This window comes from Juglans regia, chromosome 4 (assembly GCF_001411555.2).
Source record: "Juglans regia cultivar Chandler chromosome 4, Walnut 2.0, whole genome shotgun sequence".
In the NCBI taxonomy this organism is placed as follows: Eukaryota; Viridiplantae; Streptophyta; class Magnoliopsida; order Fagales; family Juglandaceae; genus Juglans; species Juglans regia.
Window position 1 is genome coordinate 1,875,284 of NC_049904.1, and position 22,619 is coordinate 1,897,902.

Below are 22,619 nucleotides of genomic sequence, written 5' to 3' on the forward strand. Positions count from 1 at the left end.
TTTTCATTACTATCCACCCCATGAAGTAATGACTCTTGCAGAATTAGCATTTTGCTTTTGTTTTATTTTTCTGTAGCCCGACACTTGTGGCTCATCAATTTATATAATCTGTTCACAGGTGGGGAGCCACTCTTATGAACTCTTTTCTATTTAACGTTGGTCTTATTCTTCTTTGCTCCATCAGGTTAGTATCTTTGATCCTTTTCATTTTCCACTCGTATATTTGAAGTAGAAACTTTAATAACCAATTCTAGTCCCACTTATTGTTGAAGTATTTTACTGTGTACCATGAAACTTTCCACGTATTGTTTTTAACTCCATCAATTGTATAACATTGTTGAATCTGCAATTTCGCTTTAGCTTTTAAGATTAGATATCATATTTTTTTTCTCATGAATCAAATTGACAGGGTAAGAAATGCCTTTAAAGAAATAACTACCCTCTAAAATGCCTGTAGGCAGTTACATGGAAAATGGTCTTAATTTTTTTGTTCTCCTATCTCAGTGTGATACAGTTCTGCTCTACAGCATTTGCATACTATGCTCAAGCAACTGCAGCACAGGAAATATTTGGCCACACGCTGCAATCACTTCGTGGAATTAGATATTTGTACAAGTGAGTTATAATGGTTATAATGCACCGAGTTTAGGGGTGAAAAATTTTCGGTCCAAACCGGAAAAACCGACCGGACTGGACTGAAAATCATGTTGGTCGGTCTCGGTCCATGGTGTCTGAGGAATTCAGTTTCAGTCCGGTCCTGGGGTGTGGCTTTTTTGGATTGGACCGGACTAGAACGGACCGAAATGCTTACATATAAATATTTTTAATATTTCATATATATATAATATTATTTTATATAGTAGTTGTATAAGTTAATTATGTAATTTTCATCTAATCTATTACCATTAACCATATAAAATGTAAAATAATATATGTTATTAATTAACTAATATATCATATGATAATATATGTTTTTGTTTTTATATGATAATATATGTTATTATATGTAGATACATACTCTATTATTTACACCTAATTGAAGTAATTAGGTAATTTGTTTTTTTAGATACCTATGTTGCAAGTGAGCATGAATAATCTATGGACAATGAAATTATTTAATATTCATTAACCTTATATAAAATGTTAGAATTTTAATATAGGTCATTATGAATACTAAAGTAATAAGTTAGTAATTATTAACATTATAAAAAATTATAATTTATTATTTTTTTAATGAATTAGTTACATAATCTACATTAAAGAACTCACTTAATATTAATTTTACTAATTTAATTAATTTTTTTATTAATTTTATTAAGAAAAAAGGAAAAAATATTCCTAGTTCGTATGGGACCGAATCGGACCGATAGCTAACGGTCTAGTCTGAAAAAAAGGTGGACCGAAATTTTCGGTCTGTGACACCCACAGGGACCGAACCGATTACACCTCTAGCACTTATTAACTCTGATTTGGCAGGCATACCACTGTTTTGCTTGGAATATTAATCATTGCATTTGCAGGTACAACGTGTTTCAAATTGCCTTTGTTTGTCTTGCGGGATTGACCTTTGTGTATTACGCTGCTTTTGTAAGCTTCCTGCGCTGAAATTTTTGTTTTTCCTTGTTTTTGAAAGCACGTGTTGAGCCTTGCCTGAACCTGAGGATCTTACATGTTTCCTTCAAAATTTCAGGGATGGAGAAGAAGAAAACCCAGTGGCAGGTTTCAACTTTCCACTTAAGGTATGTTATGCTTAGAAGAGCATGCACCCACCTGGTGGCGTCAGATTTTCAGTTAATTCTCTCTTTTGGGGCGATTTCATGTCGGATGTGTATAGCCAATTTCTGCTCTACGTTGAAAGGTCTGATTTGGAAGGTCAGAAAAGTAGGCAGATATCATCCAAGTTGAATTGGGTTGCTGCAGTGAGAGTGGCGTGGGGAGTGCTGCGAATGCTGCTACTGTTTATTCTCTCTCTCTCTCTCTCTCTCTCTCTCTCACACACACACATTCTGTATGTATTATACCTTTGTTTAACTTGTGTTATATATTGGCTTGGGCAGCACACGTGGGAACAGGGTTTTGATAATTTACCCTTGATGTAATATAGCCATCGAGCACAAAAAAGTTGTAAGAGCCATCCGTTTTTACGATTCATAATTTTGTGTTTATACCTTATGTTGTCTTGTACTAAGTTCGAAAAGTATTAGAAAGGCTGATCAGAAGAAAAGCCTTTGCGTGCCAAGGAAGATTATGGAAGTTGTTTGATTTGATTAACGTGTTCTGGATTTCAGCATACCGGGTCTTGTTTTAAGCTTAAATGAATTTTCTTTTTATTTTGCCCCAAAGTTGCATTTATCACTATCCAGTTAAAAGTATTACCTTTATGGTTTGTTGGATGGCTGGACTTGAGAAGGCGAATTTGGATTTGAGTCCTTGAAATCTAAATCCCTTGTTTGGTTCTTTTTTTTTTTTTTTTTTTAAGTACATCCCTTGTTTGGTTCATATATATATTTTTTCTATTTTTGGATTTGCACTAAAGCCATATAAGATTTTTAATTTTTTTTTAATTTTGAATTTGAAATCATAATTGATTAGAAATTTAAATTCAGTTTTTTCTCTTCAAACTCAACCTCAAGTATTCCATGTTTCTTGAGTTCATTATTATTATGTTTGGACTTTGGAGAAAGAAAATATTATGTTTAGAGAAAGAAGAATGTTATGTTTAGAGGAAAAATTTGTTATGTACTACACTCTCATTTTACATATATCTTATTAGGGTGATGTAGCATTCTTTATAACCTCGATATCAATTCTTATTTTTTCGAAATGAAAAAAATTAGTTGTTAATGGATAATACCATATTCACATGATGGGGTATGAGTGTAGTATATAACAAACATCTCTTAAGGAAAGGATTTGTTGGATGGATTTGAATTGCTTGCTCAATGGATTTGAATTGCTTGCTTAATGGATTTGAATTGACCTCTAGGTAAAATTCATCTTCTTTATTTTTTATTTGTTTCTTTTTCACATTTTTTTAACATTTAAAAAAAATTAATACACTATAGTCACTTCCTTAATCAGTAAGTGAAATAAAAATAAAAATTAAATACATGAGCGGTCAAAATGAGGGGATAAAATGAGAGGGTATGCCAGCATTATTCTATAAAATAATGTCAAAATCAAGCTCTTGTAAGATAAAATCTAAAATGAGAAGAATCTTGTAATAAAATGGGAGGTAGCCAAGCAATTGGAGAGACGTTTCGTTTGTTTTTAAAAAATATCTCATCTCAATTAATCATTATAATTTTTCTAACTTCCAATACAAAATAAAATAAATAATTCAATTTTTTCAAATCTCAAAATAAAAATAATATTAAAAAATATATTCTAACAATACTTTATTCAATTTTTTAACTTTAATCTAACTCATCTCATAATTCCAGGGCTACAATCTTATTTTCAATAGAAACCCAATAGACCCATACCATCAATGAATGTTTTAAAAAATTCCTTCCATTCCATGCCAACACTGATGCCTAGCACAGATATGAACTAACCAAAAAGATCAGCCAATGCTTAAATGAAAAACTCACAGTCAATCTATTAAGATAAATGATATTTACAGTCGTGTAGTGCATAATTATCGTGCAATTGTTTTGAAAAAAGTGAGTAAATGCGAGATCTGCATAAAAAAAAATTAATTTTTTAATAATAGATCATACTCTTTTTCAAAATGATTACACGATACTTACATATTTTACGATTATATGTAGCATTACTTATCTAGTAATTAGATTTCAAATTGAACTATTAAACTCATACCTACTCGGTTTCACAGCGAATGCCATCATAAATTTAAACTCACTCGGATGAATTACAAAATCAGTGAACATGAAAGTAGAGAACAAAATCAATCATCATGACGTTCGGATTAAGAGTAGAACTGTGGTGGCGAAACGGCATGTCGTTTTCGTATTTACTTCGTTCGCTGGGTTCCTCGGCGTTGGGGTCAAATACACGGCGTGCGGGGCCAGGAAGGAAACAGAGAAGGAAGCGTTGGCTAGGTCTGGTCTCTCTGGTCTGTAGCGGCAGCCTGGATTGAAAGAAAAAGAACGAAAAACAAGCAAGAGAATGGATATAGCTTTATTCTCTCCATCTTCGCTTTTCCCCGACGAAGATGACACTTCTTCTCGTACTCTGTCGCGCTCTTTTTATTTTTATTTTTAATGATTGCATATAGCTCTCTCGCTCTGTTCGTTTCATATCAAATACAAACCTGCCCATTTCCTTGTAGATAATGAGAAGACAGAGGCTCAGCAAAGCTACGAGGAGAGGAGGCATGAATTTCCCGGAATGGTAAAGCTTATTCCTTTACATGATCAATACTGTTAATTTGGATTGATTTGCTAAATTGGGTTTGGTTTGTTTGTGCGAAAATTCTACCCATAGGGGCATTTCTTTTTCCTTCTTTGGGAGTTCATAAGCGAAAATGCAAACCTGCACTTCCACATAGCTGGCTAGCCAACTGGGCATTTAAACGGGGTTATATTCCTGTTCTTACACTACCCATGCGTTTGCTTGTATGTAGGAGTTGTTCATCCGGGAATTTTCGTTTCACCAGTTGAATGCCAATTTACTCTGGCCTGGGACATTTGCTTTTGCAGAATTTTTGGTTCAGCACCGTTCATGGATAGAAGGCCGGCGATGCATTGAATTGGGCAGGTGGGTCTATTGCTCGTCGTTGTTAGTATTTGATGAAATTGTGACCGTATTGGTTCATTCTTGGCAGTCTTTAGCATGTGATTGGCACTCCTGTTGATAGTGATTTTTTTTTGCTCCTTGATTTTGTTATGTGCAGTAAAATCTTGTTTTGTTGTTTATTTGCGACTACTCCATATTCTATCTATTATGTGGATGTACCTTTTGTCTCTAGCCTGGTTGGAGCAATATGGGTAATGAATACATGTCAATACCCAAACTTTGTGCTTATGTATGAGGTTTGTGCATCGGTGACTCATTCTTCTGCAGCATGAATTCATTGAGGCAGTGGCTTGGGATATGAAACTAGTATGCCTTATTGAATTTTTAATCGTGGTTACTGCACATTTTAGGTTTCTTTATCTTCTGATACTTGTTTTTTATTGCTTACAATAATAGGCTACACTTAATTACCGATAAAAAAAAAATAGGATACACTTAATTATTCTTGATTAGTGTGCAATATGGTAAGTTCTCTCTGTTTAAACTTGATGTGTAAAGGCTGTAGTGTTTGTCTGTAGATTCTAAGTATTCTTTCTAATGGCAGTGGCACTGGTGCTTTGGCCATATATCTCCGAAAGTCTTTTTGTCTTGACATCACGACATCAGACTATGATGACCAGGAAATTGAAGAGAACGTAGCTCATAACTGCAGGGCTAACGGGATTATACCTGTCCTTCCTCACATAAAGCGTGGGTTCTCTTTTAATGCCCACGAACTTGTGAGTCATATGTGGTCAATTACTGAGGAGTACAAGTTTTTTAATGCAATCACTCTATAGAATGTGGCATTTCTCATTCACTGTTATTGGATTTTCATAATTGATTTTATTTTGGTGTAGTTGTCGTTAATACCAGACCATGCTTCTGTTTACAGATACATGGGGAGAAACCTTTCCTATCACTGACCCAGATTGGGACCTGATTATTGCTAGTGATATCTTATTGTGTAAGCTTCTGATCTTTTTTTATTTCACTCAATTAAACTGGCCTTTTTTTTTTGTGGGGGAGATAGGGGATATTTTCATGCAACGAACACTTCAAAGTACACGATATGCACTGACAGAAATTGGCTATTTAAAACAAAAGAAAAAAAGCCATGCATAAAATTAGACCAGCAAAGTGGGGGAGAAACCCACCATCCAAAGCTACAAGTTCCATACATTACAGTCTGGAGGTTTGGATATTCTTGAGATATTGTTGTTGAAAACCAATATGGCTCTTCCAGTGAAGAACTCTTTCCCAAGTCATCCCTGATTACATAATTACTTCAATGGTTTTAGTAGTTTTGTAAAGATTTCTGAGCATTGGTAAGATGCTAAAGCATGTTCACGATATTTTTTGACTCTTTGGCTTTGTGGTTCTTGGATTAATTTTTCAACTTGATTATGAACAATGTAAATCGATGAGAATTTTATGGTAGAAAACCTTGAATTAATTTCCATCTTAGAGGGAAAGAGCTAGTGTTTGTCTTTTGTCTTCGTGCCTATAAAACAGGAAACTACACTTTTTTTTTATTGGCACCGGGTGTCTGGGAACAGCGTCCCGACTAATCCCGGGGATGCACAAGCCCTCAACTAGGAGTTTCCTGCAAGTGCATTTCGGGTAATTTAAGGAAAAAATCCCCCAATCCGATGGCCCCTAGGGGCCTAGAGATTGTTTGCCGCTATGGGATTCGAACCTTGGACCTTGGAGGGAGCATACCACCAAGACCAAGGCCTTTACCACTTGAGCCAACCCAGGTTACTTGAGTGAACCCCTAGGGGTTAATTGCACACTTCTAGCGCCGTATCCCCTGCCCCATCCTGTTTGCCCTCCATATTTCTCTCCGAAAAAAAAAAAATAGGTCTTAATGTGTTTTTTTCTTGTCTGCTTGTAGATGTGAAACAGTACACAAACTTGATAAAGACTTTGTCCTTTCTTCTCAAATCTTACAAGCCCAAGGATAACAAAGCAGTTAAAAGGATGGAGATTGAACAGAATGGTGGTACAGTGATAAAAAAAATTATGTGTACATATGTGATGGACTGAATTGCTAATCTTGCTGATATTGTTATGCCTCTTACCTGCAGAAGCAGGGGTCGGGTTTCCCCAGCCAGTATTTTTAATGAGCTGGAGGCGCAGAATTGGGAAGGAGGATGAGTCCCTCTTCTTTACTGGCTGTGAGAATGTTGGTCTTGAAGTAAAGCACATTGGTTCCCGTGTGTATTGCATCAAGCCCAGGCATGCTACTGTTTCTGGAGACAATATATAGTTAATAGTTGAAGCTGAAATTAGAAATTGCAATCAGTTGAGTCGAACAAGGTCAATAATTCTTTGCACTCCCATTTTTCTTTTTTAGAATTTTCAGTAGATATGCTTACATCGGGAGTGTTTTGGTATTCCTTGAGCACAATAGTTATGTTGTCATTCAAGAGTTTGAGATGAATTTTGGTCAGCTTTTTCTTATTCATGTAAAATCATCTGTGGCCTCTCTGTACACAAATGACTGCCATTGTTTTGGAAGATTACCCATCATTTACGACCATGTCAAATATTGTAATGGCATCTTATTGGAGAGGGAGAATTGTTGATGGGGGACCATAACTCTTGTCTGAAGATGTAGATCTTGGCCGATTGTATGGTCTTGGGGATGTACTATTTTCAATTGTCAGGAGCCAACTAGCTAGGCTGTCATAGTACTGATATTCAGTATGTAGCATGTGCAATGTGGTCTATGTTCTCAACTTATGCTCGCATTGCAACCATAAGCCTCGCCCAGGCCAGCTCACATGAACTTGTACTTGGCTCTGGTTTCTTAGAACCCTAGTTGAATGAACCAATGACGTAGAATCTATGAGTTCTGACAAATTTGAAAGGTTTTCTTTTGGACCAAGACAATATCATACTCCTCCCCCTACTCCTTGGATGCCCTTGAACGATTCATCATCTTGGAATGTGACTGGGAGACAGGCTTTCTGAGAATGTTTAGTCTGGAAAAGCTCCCAGCTAGTCATTATAAAAATAGTCCCACAAATAATATGGCTGTCGTTTATCAATAATTGTTGGTAGCTGATTGCTAGTACTGCTATTATTTTGCTTGGACCACATGGCCTCTTTAATTATTTGATCATTGAACTCTTTGGCTCAAGTTCAATTTTTGGACAAAGATTGAAACAAGCATTCTTCATGGGCAATGAAATTCCTGTGTAAAAAGATTAGCCTCGACTGATATTAAATCAGTGGACAAAGGTAGTCGAGGTAGTCGACATAAGTTTCATCTCCTTGACATTTGTATCGATGACTAGGTTGTTGCTTTCAGTTTGTCTTGCACTAGCTTTCCAAAACTACCGATTTCTTTTGTGTTTGCATGTATTTTGAGAGTCTGACCTAAAAAAGTACTGCTTGATTAGGGAGATATCAACGAGTTGGAAATTGGCTTAAGCTCCTATTTCGGCTTGGTTGCTTAAGCATAGTGCATGTGACATGCATTAGATCTGATTTTATTTCAAACACAAACATGTAATGCTCCAAGGGAGCTCATAGTTACATTTGGGCCCCATACTCCCATACTAGTCAAATGGTAATTGGAGCTCTCATTAAGGCCCCATTTGGATTGCGTTTGGATAATGAGATGAGATTATATGATTTTAGATGAAAGTTGAATAAAATATTATTAGAATATTATTTTTATTATTTTAGAATTTGAAAAAGTTGAATTGTAATGATAAGATGATAAATTTGTAATGATGAGATGAGATGAGATGAGATAAGATGAAACTGTTTTGTATCCAAACGGGATCTAAAACTATTATAATGAACAAGAATTTCTTCCTCTCAAATAATCTCGGAAACTCAACAATCAAAATGGATTGAGGAGTTATCATACAAGCATGTTTATAGGCTATATACTCTAATCAGACAAAATCCTTAAGATGGAACTAATATCAAGTTCAAACTTCTAATTAAACCACAGAGAGAAGTGAGAACCAATGCCAAGTTCTAAATCACACGTGGCGATAATATCCTAACGAAGTAGAGGTTCTATAGCGTAGAAATATATATACATCGACATCCCCAGCAGTACTGCATGCAAACAAAAGACATGTCACGTGTGGTATATATGCACTCTCTCTCTCTCTCTCTCTCTCTCTCCATATATATATATTACTGGAAAGAGGAAATCAGAGGTTTTCCAGTATTGCGTGATCAACTGCATTAATCCCCAAAAGACTACCACAAGGTTGACGTTTCAACGTTCTGAAGAGTAGATCAGGACTTCGACCAAGCAATCAAGTTATACACTTTCAGAATCATATTTACACTTTGACACCACAAATTACATACATATATATATATATGTGTTTTTCAGCTGCTATATATATATATCATATGGAAGTGAAAAAAATACACATATAGCAACTGTCCGTACAGAACCGTCCGGTAATGCTGAGGTAGAAAGACGAAGCTTCGCGGAAGCTGCGTAACACATGTAGGGTGGGGGCAAATATATTTTGGACTTTGGTGCTCAGGCTCAACGTTAACCTAGATTGGGATGGGACTGCATATGCATCCATTCCGCGTCCATGTGGGTTGGTTCTGGACTCAAGTTGATCATAATCTATACATGAAAGAGGTGAAGAGATCAATTATAGGAAAGGTGGGCATCAGTTCGGGGTTATCTCACGCATTCTAGTGGCATATATATATATATATATATATATATATATATATATATATATATATATATTGATGCATGGGGACGACAAAAAAATGTATTTGATCTTTTGCATGCCCTTCACATGAAATCTGCAGTGGGCCTGTGATCTCTGGCCATTTCTTGATGACACAGGAGCCGAATGCATGCAAATCGCCTGTAACAACAGCACACACCTCTTCCCACCTGATCAAAAGCTTAAAAACTATATATATAAGCATTACCCAAAAAGATGAAAACAAACAAAATTGCACCGAATAATGTGTGTCGGCAAGAAAATGGTTGTAAACTCGCCATGCTTGATGATCTGAATCCAAAAAACAGATGATAAAGCGATATATATATATATATATATATATATATATATATATATATAGCATATAATATTACCCGTGATTAAGCAGTACTAACCTTCCTTGAGTAGAATGCCCAAAAAAACTCATGTTGATGCAGCCAAATATTTCATCCATATATATACATATATAGCCACAATTTGGTGTTGCAAATATGATCTTATATATATATATATATATATGTATATAGACACCGGCTTGAAGACTAATTTTGCTTTATCTACTTCTACCTGCATATTATAGCTAGCGAAGCTTCTTTCTACTTTCCTTGCCTTGGCACTTTGTGCAGTTTTCATGCCACGATTTTCTTGTGGGGAAACCATAATTAATATGCCTTATTTTAAACATTAGTGCGTTAATAATAAATTACTGATCATGTAACAAGGAAGCTGGTAAATTAATTATAGGCTTATCATGCAAATTAAGTTAATTAATTTGTTAGCAAAACTTGCCTTTCGAACATCCATAACATTAGCAGTTTTGTCCTTTCTATATGTTTTCTCGAGCGTATCATATCATGTGACATGTTAGGGTCATGATAACCGTCTGGTTTTGTACGGACAGACTTGGGAAGTTTCCAGGAAGGGTACTTTCCATGCATGCCACAGTGCTACGTGTACGGAGGAGGTGATTTGTACGTTCTTCTGATCTTATGGACTATGTAGCTCGATCCTGTACGTACGTGGTTATAACCGCAAGCAAAGCTAGCTAGCTATGGCCACAAGAAATTAATTACTTTGGCTGTAAATTATGCAAGTTGGTCTTGATCTTTCGCATCACGGCAATACGAAAGTGACATAAACACGATACAAACAAAGCATTGAGAGGTGAATCATTGCAAAGATTACAGCGTGATACGGTTACTCCCATTACCATTAGATGTTTTTGTGGATGAAAACAGCTAGCAAGTTAACATCTGAACCCAAACAAAATAGAACAAGTTGCATCGTTCTTGGCCCTTTTGTTTTTGATTTTTTGCATGGTTAAGTGGCTCCAGTAGGGAGGTAGTAAGAAATATTGGAATTCTCTTGGTTCAGAATACAGTATCCTGCATGTACCTTTTAGAGAATGATGTTCATGCTGACTCAATTGGTGAAACTGCATGGCCTCATCTGCATTTAGAGTTTTTGACTTGTGTTCATTAATGAGAATTAATGTGAGGGAGACCATCCCAGGTCGGGCCGAATCACACGGGTCCAGCCCGTAAAGCATCGATGGGCTTAAGAGTAGTCTGATAGTAGGAAATTAGTATGGAAGGATAGGATGGGCCGGGCCGAGAAGTGCAAGGACGGCCCAAGAGACCCAAAGAAGGCAGCGAAGTCGGATGCATAGAACGTGAATCCTTGGGTCAGAAGGTCTAATACCACTCCTGGCCGACAATCCCCATACACAGTGTCAGAGACAACCCTGGTCACTAAACATCAACGGCTAGATAAACCTGGAAGGTGGGTGCGCCAGGACGAAACCATGCCGCATTTAATGAAGGTCGGGGGCGGGCACGCCATGACGTGCACCCTGCATTGTCAACTGTTACCATGATCGGGCATGGACGACCTGTTGCTTGGTAGAACATGGGAAGGAGGCACGACCTGAATACAAAACAACATGGCCACGATCAGCTTGCCAGGGGACCACTCCGACCAGGTATATATATATATATATATATATATATCCCCTTCGCTAGGACAAAAAACTCTTTAGGCACTTTCATTTGAAGCTCCCTTAAATCACAAACTGAGAACCCAAGCTGACTTAGGTATCAGAGGTGTTTCTCATCACCCCGAGCCCTGATTTCTCTCATATTTGTAGGAATAGATCGACCCATCGTGGGGAGTTGCTCGGATTGTGAAACACGACATCAACAGTGGCATCATCTCTGAGATATATCCTATAGAAGCGCATCCTTCACATGTGGGCAACGACACATTCCCAGACCAATCGCTTTGATCCGAGCCCTCTCAAAGCCCAGACCAGTCTTTTGGGGCCTCTTTGCCTCGGCGTGTGGGGGCGGCCTGACACCCCCCAACTACCACGAGGGCCTGGGCTCATCCAGAACAGATTCAAAGGAGGGGCCATTGTCGCGATCCTCCGACGCTTCACCCACGACCTTGAATCTCGTCAGCTCAGGCCTTGGGCTCCACCAACACCGTCTCCTCAAAGGCAATGGGCCCCAGGGAGGGGCCTACAGTGGTCACAAGAGCTTTAACTTACGCAAACACTTCTTCTGTCTTGGAGACGACCTCCACCTTAGGAAAATCTGGCTCACCGACAATAGAAGGTTGTGGCACCGCTTCATCTAAAGCCAAGTAGGAACCGACTTTTGGTTCTGGAGAGTAGCCGAGGGAAGGTGATGAGATGAACACACAGCCGTCGCTCAACTCCACGACGAAAGGAGAACTTGACCCGACCTTTTCCCGATCAGTCAGTCGAGAACTTGAAGGGGCAGGGGGAGCTTCGGCCCCTATGATTGGAGGAATGGGGTCCTCCGGTAGGAGCGATTCTTCAAAGGAAGGGAAAGACCCAACCTCCAGTACAAGCCCATGGGTTGCAAGTTTGATGAAGGCATTGAAGAAGGTCATTTGAAGGCCATTGTCACCTTCCTCCTCTACGATGACGTGATCTAAAGACGATAGGGCCACAAGTGGTACAAAGAGGGGTGTTGTGGCTCCTGCACAAGGGCCCTTCGAGAAGGTGGAATGGGGATCCCAGCACAAGACCGAGAACCCCAAACCTCACTACCGGAAGCCTCGCCAATCATGTTGCCCCTCGGGATGGGGTGGGAATTGGAACCCCCAACCTCATGCCTAGACCACCGATAGCATTGCGACCCGCCCGATGACGCTTTTTCTTATCACCTGCTGCGAGACGGCTGGAGTGGCGTTTCTGACTCTGGAGCGAAGGGGGAGCTTCCAAGAAATCCCGACCAAGAACATACGAACTGTCGAGGGAGGACATAAATCTCGTGATGTTGGCAATAGTTAACACCACGTCGGTCTCAATGTCAAGGGGGCGTACCCACCCAAGCTAACATAGTCGCCAACCTCACCTCCTCCCTCTTGTTCAACCTGATGGACAAGCTCTTACTAATGGGCACGTACGATCAAATGTCTTCGAACAGGAGCTCCTAGTGGACCTACTCCCCCTCGGGATACTTCCATCCTGAGCCAGAGATGAAGAAGAATTGTCGGGACCAGTTCTTGATGTGGGAATGTCGCTTCTCTAGGCTAGCAATGAGCTTCTCGGAGGAACGCGCCTGGAAGCTACATAAGCTCCCATCGAGGCATAGTACCTGGTACATTGATAGAAACTCCCGAGCGTCTTAGGACCGGAGTTGAGCACCCTCCGGAAGATCACACAGCTGGCAACCAAAAGCCATTAGGCATTCGGGTGGACTTGTGCTAGGGCCAACCCCAGAAAGTTGAGGACGTCCTGGATGGGGTGGTAGAATGGAAGTTGAAGGCCGTTCGTAAACATCAAGGGATAGAGCACAACCCGAGATGCCATCCCATCAGAGTCCAACCACGGCTACGCATCGCCGATTCTGGAATGTCATACATCCTCCTTAGAGCACAAAGGTCATTAGCAGAGACCGACGTCTCCTAGCTCCGCCTGGCAAAGTACAAATAACGAGCGTCGGAAGATCCTTTGGGAGCCATTGGGAACCAGAAGGAAGAATGAACGAAGCAAGAAAGTGAAAGGGGAGGAACTAAGAAGGAAGGCCCGAATAAAAGTGCAGGAGGATGAGAAGTAGAAATCGTAGAAAATGAGGGAAAGGAGGGGGCTTTATATAGAGGAGGATGTGATGGTTGGCATTCTACAGACAACGAAGCGACCCCGAGCCAGAAATCCAAGGGACATGCCAGGTCTCGAGAAACGCACGAAGTGGCATTGTGGAACCCAACCGATGAGAACCCACGAAAGCACAAAGAGCAAATGACGGGCGCGTGGGAAGCATGGTCCAATACGCAGACCAATGCGTGGGCAGACCTCCCCCCCCCCGCACAGAACTGTCGGATAACAAAGGGGTGGGAAGAACTTGAGGCGTCGTCAAGTCATTGATAGTGCAGCCAAATAGTCGCGAGGTGCCGAACATGCACCAAGGGGAATTTACTTGAGAAAAGTGAAAGGAGACATTTTGAGTTCTCACCACATGAGTATAGTGGGAATTCACGGTGTACTGTGAGGAAAGCCTTTCCTAGGGTCGGGCCGAACCACGATGAGCTTACTAGGGGATCACTTCGGCCATGAATATATATATCCCCCTCGTTGGGGCAAAACATTCTTTAGGTACTTTCATTTGAAAACACATCAGCAAGGAAAATACTAGAGTTGTTCCAAAGGCACAAACTTCATGCATGAGAATTTCTCATCACTGAAAACTTGAACAAGATTTGATTGAGAAGAGGCCAAATTAAAGTACATGTTCTTAAACTTTTAATGAACTCATAGTGGACTGTTTAATTTCATGTGTCTGCTTCTAAAAGCTTTGACTGGACATAGAATGCATTTGACTACCTATAAATTAGTAACACGTGCACATGCAGTATATACTAGTCTAAACTTGAAATTTTACAGCTGACTTTCTTATAGTCACATATAATAATTACTACAAAAAAAATTATTTATTTGTGATCATTTAATTTCAACAAAATAACTATTTACAGTTAAAATAAGTATGTTTTGATCATAAATAACCTTTTCGTCGCAATTAAATAGTCACAAAAATTCATTTTTCTTGTAGTAAATTGCATTTGAATTAATTAAAAAATGTTTTTTGCACACCGCCAACTAGCTATCTATAATATATTATATGCTGATCTATCTCTTATAATTAATTCATATCATTGTTTTTGTATTAAAATTGGTAGAGACAGAAATTAGTTGTATAAATAATCCTAATCTGTATAAATATATATATACACAAATTATGGTACTAATTTGGGTCCACTTTGCGTATTTATTATTCGTGTTTCGTCGCAAAAACTTTTTGACTTGGTTGCCGCAAAAAACCTGATTTCTAGTACTAATATTGATTGAAATTTAAAACTAATTAATTCACTCCCAAATGGAAGATTGGCTTAATTTATAATAACCGACTCATAATTTTTTTTTTCTGCTTATATAGACGTATATATATTAAGAAGATATTTTACAAAAATACATGCAGTTCATGTAAAACATCTTATTAATAAAACGTATCTGAATAATATTTTTATTTTTATTTTTATAGGATATTTTATAAAAATATCTATTATTTAAAATATAATTACATAAAGCGTTATGAGAAAAATATTTGCGTAAATATTTTCCAATTAAAAATACGAAACTTCGAGGAAGATGCAGTACACACTTATCTTGCCTTGCTGACCCTGGCTACCATATAATCATTCATCTCCAGCGCTAGCTATTTATAACGGTAGTACTGCCTCGTTTTTCGTATCTCCCTCCTCATAACGCACATACATACAGAAATAGCTATTAAGAAATCAGCTTTTAAGCCGGCCTGGTATACGTACTTTTCTTGGTAGAGTACTAGCTAGTACAGTAATTTGGTTTTGTGGCACCAAGCATGTCTTCAAACGTAGCACTCCCTCCTCGTCACCATGAACCATGGCTGTTGGAAAATGGCAACCCCAAGAGCCTGAGCAAGGAGATCATGAGGCATGGCCGGACAGCACACAACATGTCATCCTCTTCCCTTCGCAAAAAGTCCGACCTCACTCTTGTCTCAAGAGTTCCTTATGCTTGCCTTAGACGCTTGTTGGCTAACCTTCAAGAAGTTATTCTTGGAACTAAGCTTTTTGTTCTCTTTCCTGCCATCCCTCTGGCCATTCTCGCCAATTGTTACGGTTTTGGAAGAGTAAGTAATAATATTTCATGTTATAAGTTATTAATTATGACAATTAATAATGGACTTGATTGATTAAATTCCCTATTAATTTAATTTCTCTGTTTAGGCTAATTAATTTGGAATAATGATATATCACGAATTAATCATGAGTACTTTGGACATTAGTTTTCATATGAAGTGGTAAATTTAATTCGCTTCATCTTGCTCTATCTTAGATATTATGTGTAAGTACTGTAAGATATATATATATATATATATATATTATAGATGCTTATGATCAGTTGAAAAAAATGGAAATATATATGGCCGTTCGAGGTTCTTATGAATGAGTCCTGGTTCTTCTTCTTATTATTCTTAATATTATGGTGATTGGGGCTAAATAAATAAATTTATTTTCATTGCCAAAAACTCTTTTAAAAAGAAGTACTGTAAAAAGAAATTAAGGATTGAATCTGTTTGCCGAAACGAAAAATGGCTGAAGCTGTTTATAATCATGCATGCGAGCTGTGAAAATGAGTGAACTGCAGATCCAAACAGCTCAAACAGGCAGTACTGGAATTATAATTTATTTTCATATCATATTGTTTTGTATTCTGCAACCAATATATACTAGTGTGCTGATTAGTTTTATCGATCGAAAACAGCCATGGATTTTCGCGTTGAGTTTACTTGGACTGGTACCATTGGCTGAACGTGTCAGCTTTCTCACAGAGTAAGACCAATTATTCAAATTTTCTATACTTCTCTAGCTACATGATATATAGTTTTTAAAGTTCATCATTTATAAAAAGCATTTTATCTGTGGGATCGATGCTGATCATTCTCGTTTTCTCTTCTTTTCTTTCCTCATAAATGCAGACAAATTGCTTACTACACAGGTCCTACAGGTATATAAAAGCCTGCAATCTGATCTCTCCATGCATCTCTCGATTCCAGCTTTTGATATTTAACCACTGAGTGTGCGGACAATTCAACCGATTGATACCAACGTCTTTGTCTTTTTGCATTTAAATGTACATTTTCGAGTACGAGGTCGACATGTCATTGATCAAAACCTCATGTCTATCAAAAGATATAGAATCATGTCATCATTATAAAATTATTGAAGCTTGATTTCTTTTCGTTGGAATATGTGTGACTATGAGGTTGATTAATGTGAGTATAGGATAATTAATAGGTCACACGTCAAATAAGAATATTAATTATATAATTTCAGTTCATGGTTGATATAACTTCAAGCTTGAATTTTGAGATGAAAGAGTGTTGTACGTGAGAGTTTATTTACATGATATCTTAGAAACCTTTAACATCTGAGAAGTACTTCATAAATCACATATTGAAGAGGTTAAATATTACTTTATGTTTGTGATTTTGCAGTGGGAGGGCTCCTAAATGCAACTTGTGGGAATGCAACAGAGCTCATTATAGCAATATTTGCTCTAAAAGACCGTAAAATAAGCGTGGTCAAGTATTCTCTCTTGGGATCCATTCTTTCCAACCTTCTTCTGGTTCTTGGGACATCTCTCTTTTGTGGTGGCATTGCAAACCTTGGTAGAGAACAAAAATACGACAGAGTGAGTTATATATATATATATATATAATAGTATTATGAAAAAACATTTTAAAATATATTCTAGTACTACATGATATTATACACACGTACGTACGGCTGAAGTTGGTGCTCAATTGACTTGATTTAACAGAGACAAGCCGATGTGAACACACTCCTGCTGCTGTTGGCACTGTTGTGCCACTTGTTGCCGATGTTGTTTCGATATTCTGGTGCCTCGGCTACTTTGACTGCCGAACCAGCCCTCCAGTTGTCGAGAGCCAGTAGCATTGTAATGCTAATTGGATACGTTGCCTACATTGTCTTCCAATTGTGGACACATCGCCAATTATTTGAATCCCAGGAGGTAATTTTATCTTAATTTGATATATATATATATATATATATATATATGCCATTCGGATCGAGCCGCATGCCGTATTCTACAAAATGATCTCAAAGTTCTTTATGTCAACTAGAATGCATGCAATGTCTCCTTTTAAAATTACGCAAACTTGGTGTAATAACAATATTATTGGTGCAACCTATGGCAGGACTCAGAACTAGGTGATGATGATGCTGTAGAAGAAACAGCCGTGATAGGATTCTGGAGTGGATTTACTTGGTTGCTCGGGATGACCCTAATCATAGCTTTGTTGTCTGAGTATGTCGTGGCTACAATTGAGGCAAGTAAAAGACATTAATTGAATTGTACACTCGACATGGCATTTAATTGGAGAAGCAGTACCATTGATATTCATGGCATCTGTTTACAATGCATGGTATAACTCATTATTATTCCATTAATCCCCTTCAGGATGCATCAGATTCTTGGGGTTTGTCTGTTAGCTTCCTCAGCATAATCTTGCTACCAATTGTGGGAAATGCAGCGGAACATGCAGGAGCAATCATATTTGCTTTCAAGAACAAGTTGGTGAGTACTATATTATATATATTGGAACTGGCTTTAATTTTCCTGTGTGCCATTTTTAATTAGTGAAATCTTTTGGGCACAAATGCATGCAGGATATAACTTTAGGTGTTGCTTTGGGGTCTGCAGCTCAAATTGCAATGTTTGTGGTGAGAATTTAAAACAGAAGCTAGCTAGCTGCATCAATTAAAGCTTTCTTCATGAACTTTTGACAAAAATACTAAGCAAATTAATATTCGTACGGTGTAAATACTCAGGTTCCATTGTGCGTGATTGTAGCTTGGATTATGGGAATCAACATGAATCTTGATTTCAATATACTCGAGACTGGCTCTCTTGCTTTATCTATAATTGCTACAGCTTTCACTTTGCAGGTAAGTGTATATATTTAGAGAAATGATAGTTGTAGTCATGGGTGGGCAAGCGTCGTACAATTACTTTAAAAAAAGTGAATAAATACAGAACTTACATGAAAAAAAAAAATTAAGTTTTTAATAGTGAACCTCACTCTTTTTCAAAACGACTTACACGGCACTTGCGCACTCTATAACTGTATAGCATTACTCATTTATTTATTCTTGCAGAAGCTCCCTCTTAATTAATTATCGTACTTCATTCAAATTGAAGTCTTTTTCACTCCCAATTTTGTAGGATGGGACTTCTCACTACCTTAAAGGATTGGTTCTCCTCTTATTCTATATTGTCATTGCAGCCTGCTTCTTCGTATCCAAAACACCACTTAGTAAGTACTCACAAAACGTCCGTTATTTTAGGTTATTTAGTCATGTATTCCCCACAAGTATTTAAATCTTAATTATTTGTAACCCCCAGACCAAGCAAATATCATCATCCCAGGAGTTAAGATGACAACAGAAGCAGTCTTCGGCACTTAACAAGTAATTTCAATTTTATTTTTTCACAATTACATGCATAATTAGTTTAACTACATGTAACATAATTATAGAGAATTGTAAAGAAACTTGCCTAAGAAATTTGAATGCAGGCGCGCGCCTTTTCCAGCTGGGGTCACTGATCATCCCCAGCAAGTATGCACTCAATATTCGTCAATCAAAAAGCAACAACAATTCAGGATTTTTGCTCGAGGGTTCATGCGCCTAAAGTTGAGATGGATTTTATATGCATGCTGCATATATGATTACCGAAACTGATGAAGCAGCTTGCTAATTGATGACAATTGGCAATACATGGTGATCTAGCATATCTCAAGATTAATGTCTTAATTTGTAGTTTTTACAAGAGTTTTGTTCATAAAAATGCCAACAGAGTGCATGGTGGCATATAGTTCAAAAGTTGGATTGTTTTAGTACTCTTTGTCCATGATCAGTAATATACCATTAATAAATGAAAATTGTTGTTGTTTGGGTTTTCAATCCATGAGTTTTGTGTTTCACAGTTTTCTCCATATGCTAGCTAGTTTTACACGTGCATCCTAAGGTTATTTAATGTGAAGCCCAGCCTGAGACCAAAGGCCAAACCCTTGGAAGATTGCCTCGCCGACTAACAAAACGGCATTGTTTTTGACTCCTGATCGTTCACATGAAATCCTAGTTTTCCATCCGTTCTCACTTCCCTCATTTTCTTTCTCCCCTCCCCGTTGTCTTCAATTTCCTCTCTCGTGACCAACAGTGCACCCCAATGCATTTACACCAACCACAAACACCTATGGCTGAACCTTAACCTCCACCGCCCTCCTCCACCAATTTAAGGCCTATGTAAGCGTCGTTGATCTTCCCCCTCTCTTGGTCCTGAAGCTCAACCTCAGCCACACTTGGTCCTCCTCCAGTCATCCTTGTCCTCGCCTCACCTTGTCAGCCCTACGCCGGCGATGGTGAGCTCCTCCTTCTCTTAGTCTCTCTATCTACCTCACTCTCTCAACCCCGAAGCCAAACCCATTTTTGGGTTAAAAAATCCCTAATTGTGTCTCCTCCCTCCGGCCACCATCGCCGACCAAGTTCTCCCCCTCTGCTCATCTCTCACTTTCTCTCCCTTCCCTCTATCTCTATCTCTATCGCTCTCTGTTTCTCTCTTTTCCTCTCTGTCACCGTTGCCCACTCTCTCTCCGATATCTCTCTCTCTTACTCTCTCTCTAACTCTCCCCTCACTCAAGCTGCTGGCTAGCCCTTCTCCCCTTCCTGCCTCCATCCAAAACCACCCTTAAAATTTTGGGTCAATGGTTGTAATGAGTATTTTGGGTCAATGGTTGTAATGAGTATTTGGAATTTTTATTATACCATATATATAACCTGTTGCAATATGAATCATAAAATTATTAACCTCTAATCCAATTCGCATATGATCTTCGTATCATAAACTTAAGAGGGTTGGTATGTTTGCCACATTCACACCAAAACTATATGGACAAGAGTGTTCTAGTTGCCAAATTGGACCTACAATTACATTAACTCCTTAGATGTTAAATTAAATCTATCATAGCTTAAGTAAGAATGACATGTATCATGTGTGCAACTCAAACTCAAAACGTCGCAAGGAAGCCATGTTATTGACTTCTATTACACGATCATTCTAAAGGAAGAAATGGTGAATTTTCTTAAAAATCAAGAACCTTAACTGTTATAGGTACGGTAAAAGTAATCTCATTATTCAAGCTGATTGAATGTGCAGTTTAACACATCAGTTAGAAAAATTCTATGTGAATATGCTACGTTATTATCGATTCTCCTTCCTCCATGGTGATCCTTGATAACATCTTGAATATTTATGCATCATTCTTGGTAGATGATAGCTCCTCATCCCTCTCCAACAAACTTAAAAACAACAATCCTTATAAGCTTATAATCTTGTAATGGCATCTTCAATGTAGATCATGACATTCTAGTTAGTATATTGGCCTCCTTTGCCTCTCTTCCAACATATACACTACAAAAAAAGAGGTTTTGCCTAAAAAAACTATGATTTTGTCATAAAAAGTGTTTTGGGACGAAAAAAAATCGTCACAAGGTTGTCCCAAAATATTTTTTAAGATGAAATTAAACAAAACTGTTCGATGGTGTTCGAATGGCCAAATCTTTACGTCCAACTATAAAAGTATGTTCGAACGCATTGGGTTAAGTGGTCGATCGAAATAAATTCATTTGAACGTATTGACTCGAAAAAACGTTCGAATGTTAAATTATACGGTCGATCATAAAACTATGTTTGAACGCATTACGTTAATTGTTCGATCAAACTATTATACGTCTGAACGTGTTACTAGGAGAAGACATTTGAATGTTGATGTAATGTTCGATTTTGTCAAAAAGTATTCGAATGCTTATTACATTCGAACAAGGAGTTCATTGTGTCCAATTGTTGTTCGAATGTTGATTACAGACTATGTTCAAATTTTTTTTGTAACCGTTCGAATGGTTAGATTGACTATATATTCAAACAGTTGATGGTTATGCGAATAGTAGGAGTTTTTTTTTACCCAATAAAAACCAAATATATACATACATAATATATTTAAAAATGCATTACAATTTGTGCAATAAATATAAAAAATAGTCTCATAAGTGCAAACTAAATAATAATAAAAAAAAACAATGTTCATCATACATAAACAGTTGTAAAATATTTATAAATTAAATCAGTTGCTTGGATGTCTAAATTGTTACATAAGCATATTCATTTGCATCTCTCTTGAACTCCTATTGTTGATGTTCTTGTTGCATCAATTGCATCTCCATGTCTGTTTGTTGTGCCACTTGAGCCTCTAACTTATGCTACTTTGTCCTCAATTCCTCGATCTCAAGACTCACTTCCTCTAAAATTCTAGAAGTGTTGGGGGCATTGTTAGATGATGAGGACGAGCTATGAGACTTGACAATCCAAACCTCTCAAATATCCCGAACGTGGATCAAAATTTTTTGTAAAAATGTCAACATCACTTATTGAAAAATTTTAATCGGATGCAAATTCAGCACGCAAGATAACTATTTTTTCCTACAAATAAGAGAATGAATTAATAATATTATCACAAATATACAAATATGTTTAATTAAAATAGATAATAACACTTTCAAAATTTTCATGGGTATCGGGATGAATTCACCCTACATTACGATCATTATGTGATACATCATAATTTTTTCAGATCATAACTGTTATCTGATTTTTTCTACAAGACAAATATTTTATAGACATAAACTCATTAGAATACAACAAAAAACAAACTTGAGCAATTCATTATATAAAATAGCATTACTAGTTTCTTAGAGATTTGATGGAAAGATCTTGACCTTGCCTGATAATGAATCTTCAAGTTTGATTTATTTGTTTTGTTTATAGAATTTTTCTCCTGAAAATAATTTGTAAATATTAATATGAGGAAATTTTAAAATATGACCCGTAAAACAAATCACTTACTTTATATGCAAGATATTTAAACATGTCATAAAATTTTTCCCAATCGCAAGAGAGACATTCTAAAAAGATTGTTGGCGTGTCTCGCCCTTCTCATC

The 22,619-nt window shown here is 37.5% G+C and overlaps 3 protein-coding genes across 9 annotated transcripts; all 3 read left to right on the forward strand.

The window, feature by feature from the left end:
- The first annotated feature begins 6 nt into the window (after window positions 1–6).
- On the forward strand, window positions 7–1,932 carry LOC118343769 (LIMR family protein At5g01460-like). Of its 3 annotated transcripts, none has more exons than XM_035689427.1 (6): window positions 7–25; window positions 119–184; window positions 505–615; window positions 1,521–1,587; window positions 1,691–1,739; window positions 1,835–1,932. In XM_035689427.1, exons 1-5 carry the CDS (start codon window positions 21–23, stop codon window positions 1,736–1,738), a joined length of 297 nt encoding a protein of 98 aa, XP_035545320.1. In that variant the 5' UTR covers window positions 7–20; the 3' UTR covers window position 1,739; window positions 1,835–1,932. The 3 variants fall into 3 exon arrangements, with proteins under 3 accessions (XP_035545320.1, XP_035545321.1, XP_035545319.1); XM_035689428.1 differs by having other exon boundaries at window positions 1,859–1,932; XM_035689426.1 differs by having other exon boundaries at window positions 1,691–1,932.
- A 2,090-nt stretch (window positions 1,933–4,022) lies between these two features.
- LOC108995195 (protein-lysine methyltransferase METTL21C) lies at window positions 4,023–7,285 on the forward strand. 5 transcript variants are annotated; one of them, XM_035689056.1, is made up of 8 exons: window positions 4,023–4,192; window positions 4,295–4,356; window positions 4,589–4,722; window positions 5,306–5,451; window positions 5,636–5,707; window positions 6,638–6,745; window positions 6,831–7,043; window positions 7,080–7,285. In XM_035689056.1, exons 1-7 carry the CDS (start codon window positions 4,132–4,134, stop codon window positions 7,010–7,012), a joined length of 765 nt encoding a protein of 254 aa, XP_035544949.1. In that variant the 5' UTR covers window positions 4,023–4,131; the 3' UTR covers window positions 7,013–7,043; window positions 7,080–7,285. The 5 variants fall into 5 exon arrangements, with proteins under 5 accessions (XP_035544949.1, XP_018826254.1, XP_018826256.1 ...); XM_018970709.2 differs by having other exon boundaries at window positions 6,831–7,285; XM_018970711.2 differs by having other exon boundaries at window positions 6,837–7,285.
- Window positions 7,286–15,218: 7,933 nt separating this feature from the next.
- LOC108995179 (vacuolar cation/proton exchanger 3-like) lies at window positions 15,219–19,531 on the forward strand. Its single transcript, XM_018970685.2, has 12 exons — window positions 15,219–15,667; window positions 16,303–16,370; window positions 16,517–16,545; window positions 17,036–17,232; window positions 17,362–17,574; window positions 17,762–17,893; window positions 18,025–18,141; window positions 18,234–18,287; window positions 18,396–18,512; window positions 18,790–18,880; window positions 18,970–19,034; window positions 19,142–19,531. Exons 1-11 carry the CDS (start codon window positions 15,377–15,379, stop codon window positions 19,029–19,031), a joined length of 1,371 nt encoding a protein of 456 aa, XP_018826230.1. The 5' UTR covers window positions 15,219–15,376; the 3' UTR covers window positions 19,032–19,034; window positions 19,142–19,531.
- Window positions 19,532–22,619: the final 3,088 nt, after the last annotated feature.

Bases quoted from the DNA above. Each gene is read 5' to 3' on its own strand.
- LOC118343769 (XM_035689426.1), top strand. The intron at 185-504 runs GTTAGTATCTTT...CTCCTATCTCAG, and splicing joins ATTCTTCTTTGCTCCATCAG to TGTGATACAGTTCTGCTCTA. The intron at 616-1,520 runs GTGAGTTATAAT...TTGCATTTGCAG, and splicing joins GGAATTAGATATTTGTACAA to GTACAACGTGTTTCAAATTG.
- LOC108995195 (XM_018970709.2), top strand. From the start codon at position 4,132: ATGGATATAGCTTTATTCTCTCCATCTTCGCTTTTCCCCGACGAAGAT. The intron at 4,723-5,305 runs GTGGGTCTATTG...TTCTAATGGCAG, and splicing joins CGATGCATTGAATTGGGCAG to TGGCACTGGTGCTTTGGCCA. The intron at 5,708-6,637 runs GTAAGCTTCTGA...GTCTGCTTGTAG, and splicing joins TGCTAGTGATATCTTATTGT to ATGTGAAACAGTACACAAAC.
- LOC108995179 (XM_018970685.2), top strand. From the start codon at position 15,377: ATGTCTTCAAACGTAGCACTCCCTCCTCGTCACCATGAACCATGGCTG. The intron at 17,575-17,761 runs GTAATTTTATCT...AACCTATGGCAG, and splicing joins AATTATTTGAATCCCAGGAG to GACTCAGAACTAGGTGATGA. The intron at 18,142-18,233 runs GTGAGTACTATA...AAATGCATGCAG, and splicing joins TTGCTTTCAAGAACAAGTTG to GATATAACTTTAGGTGTTGC.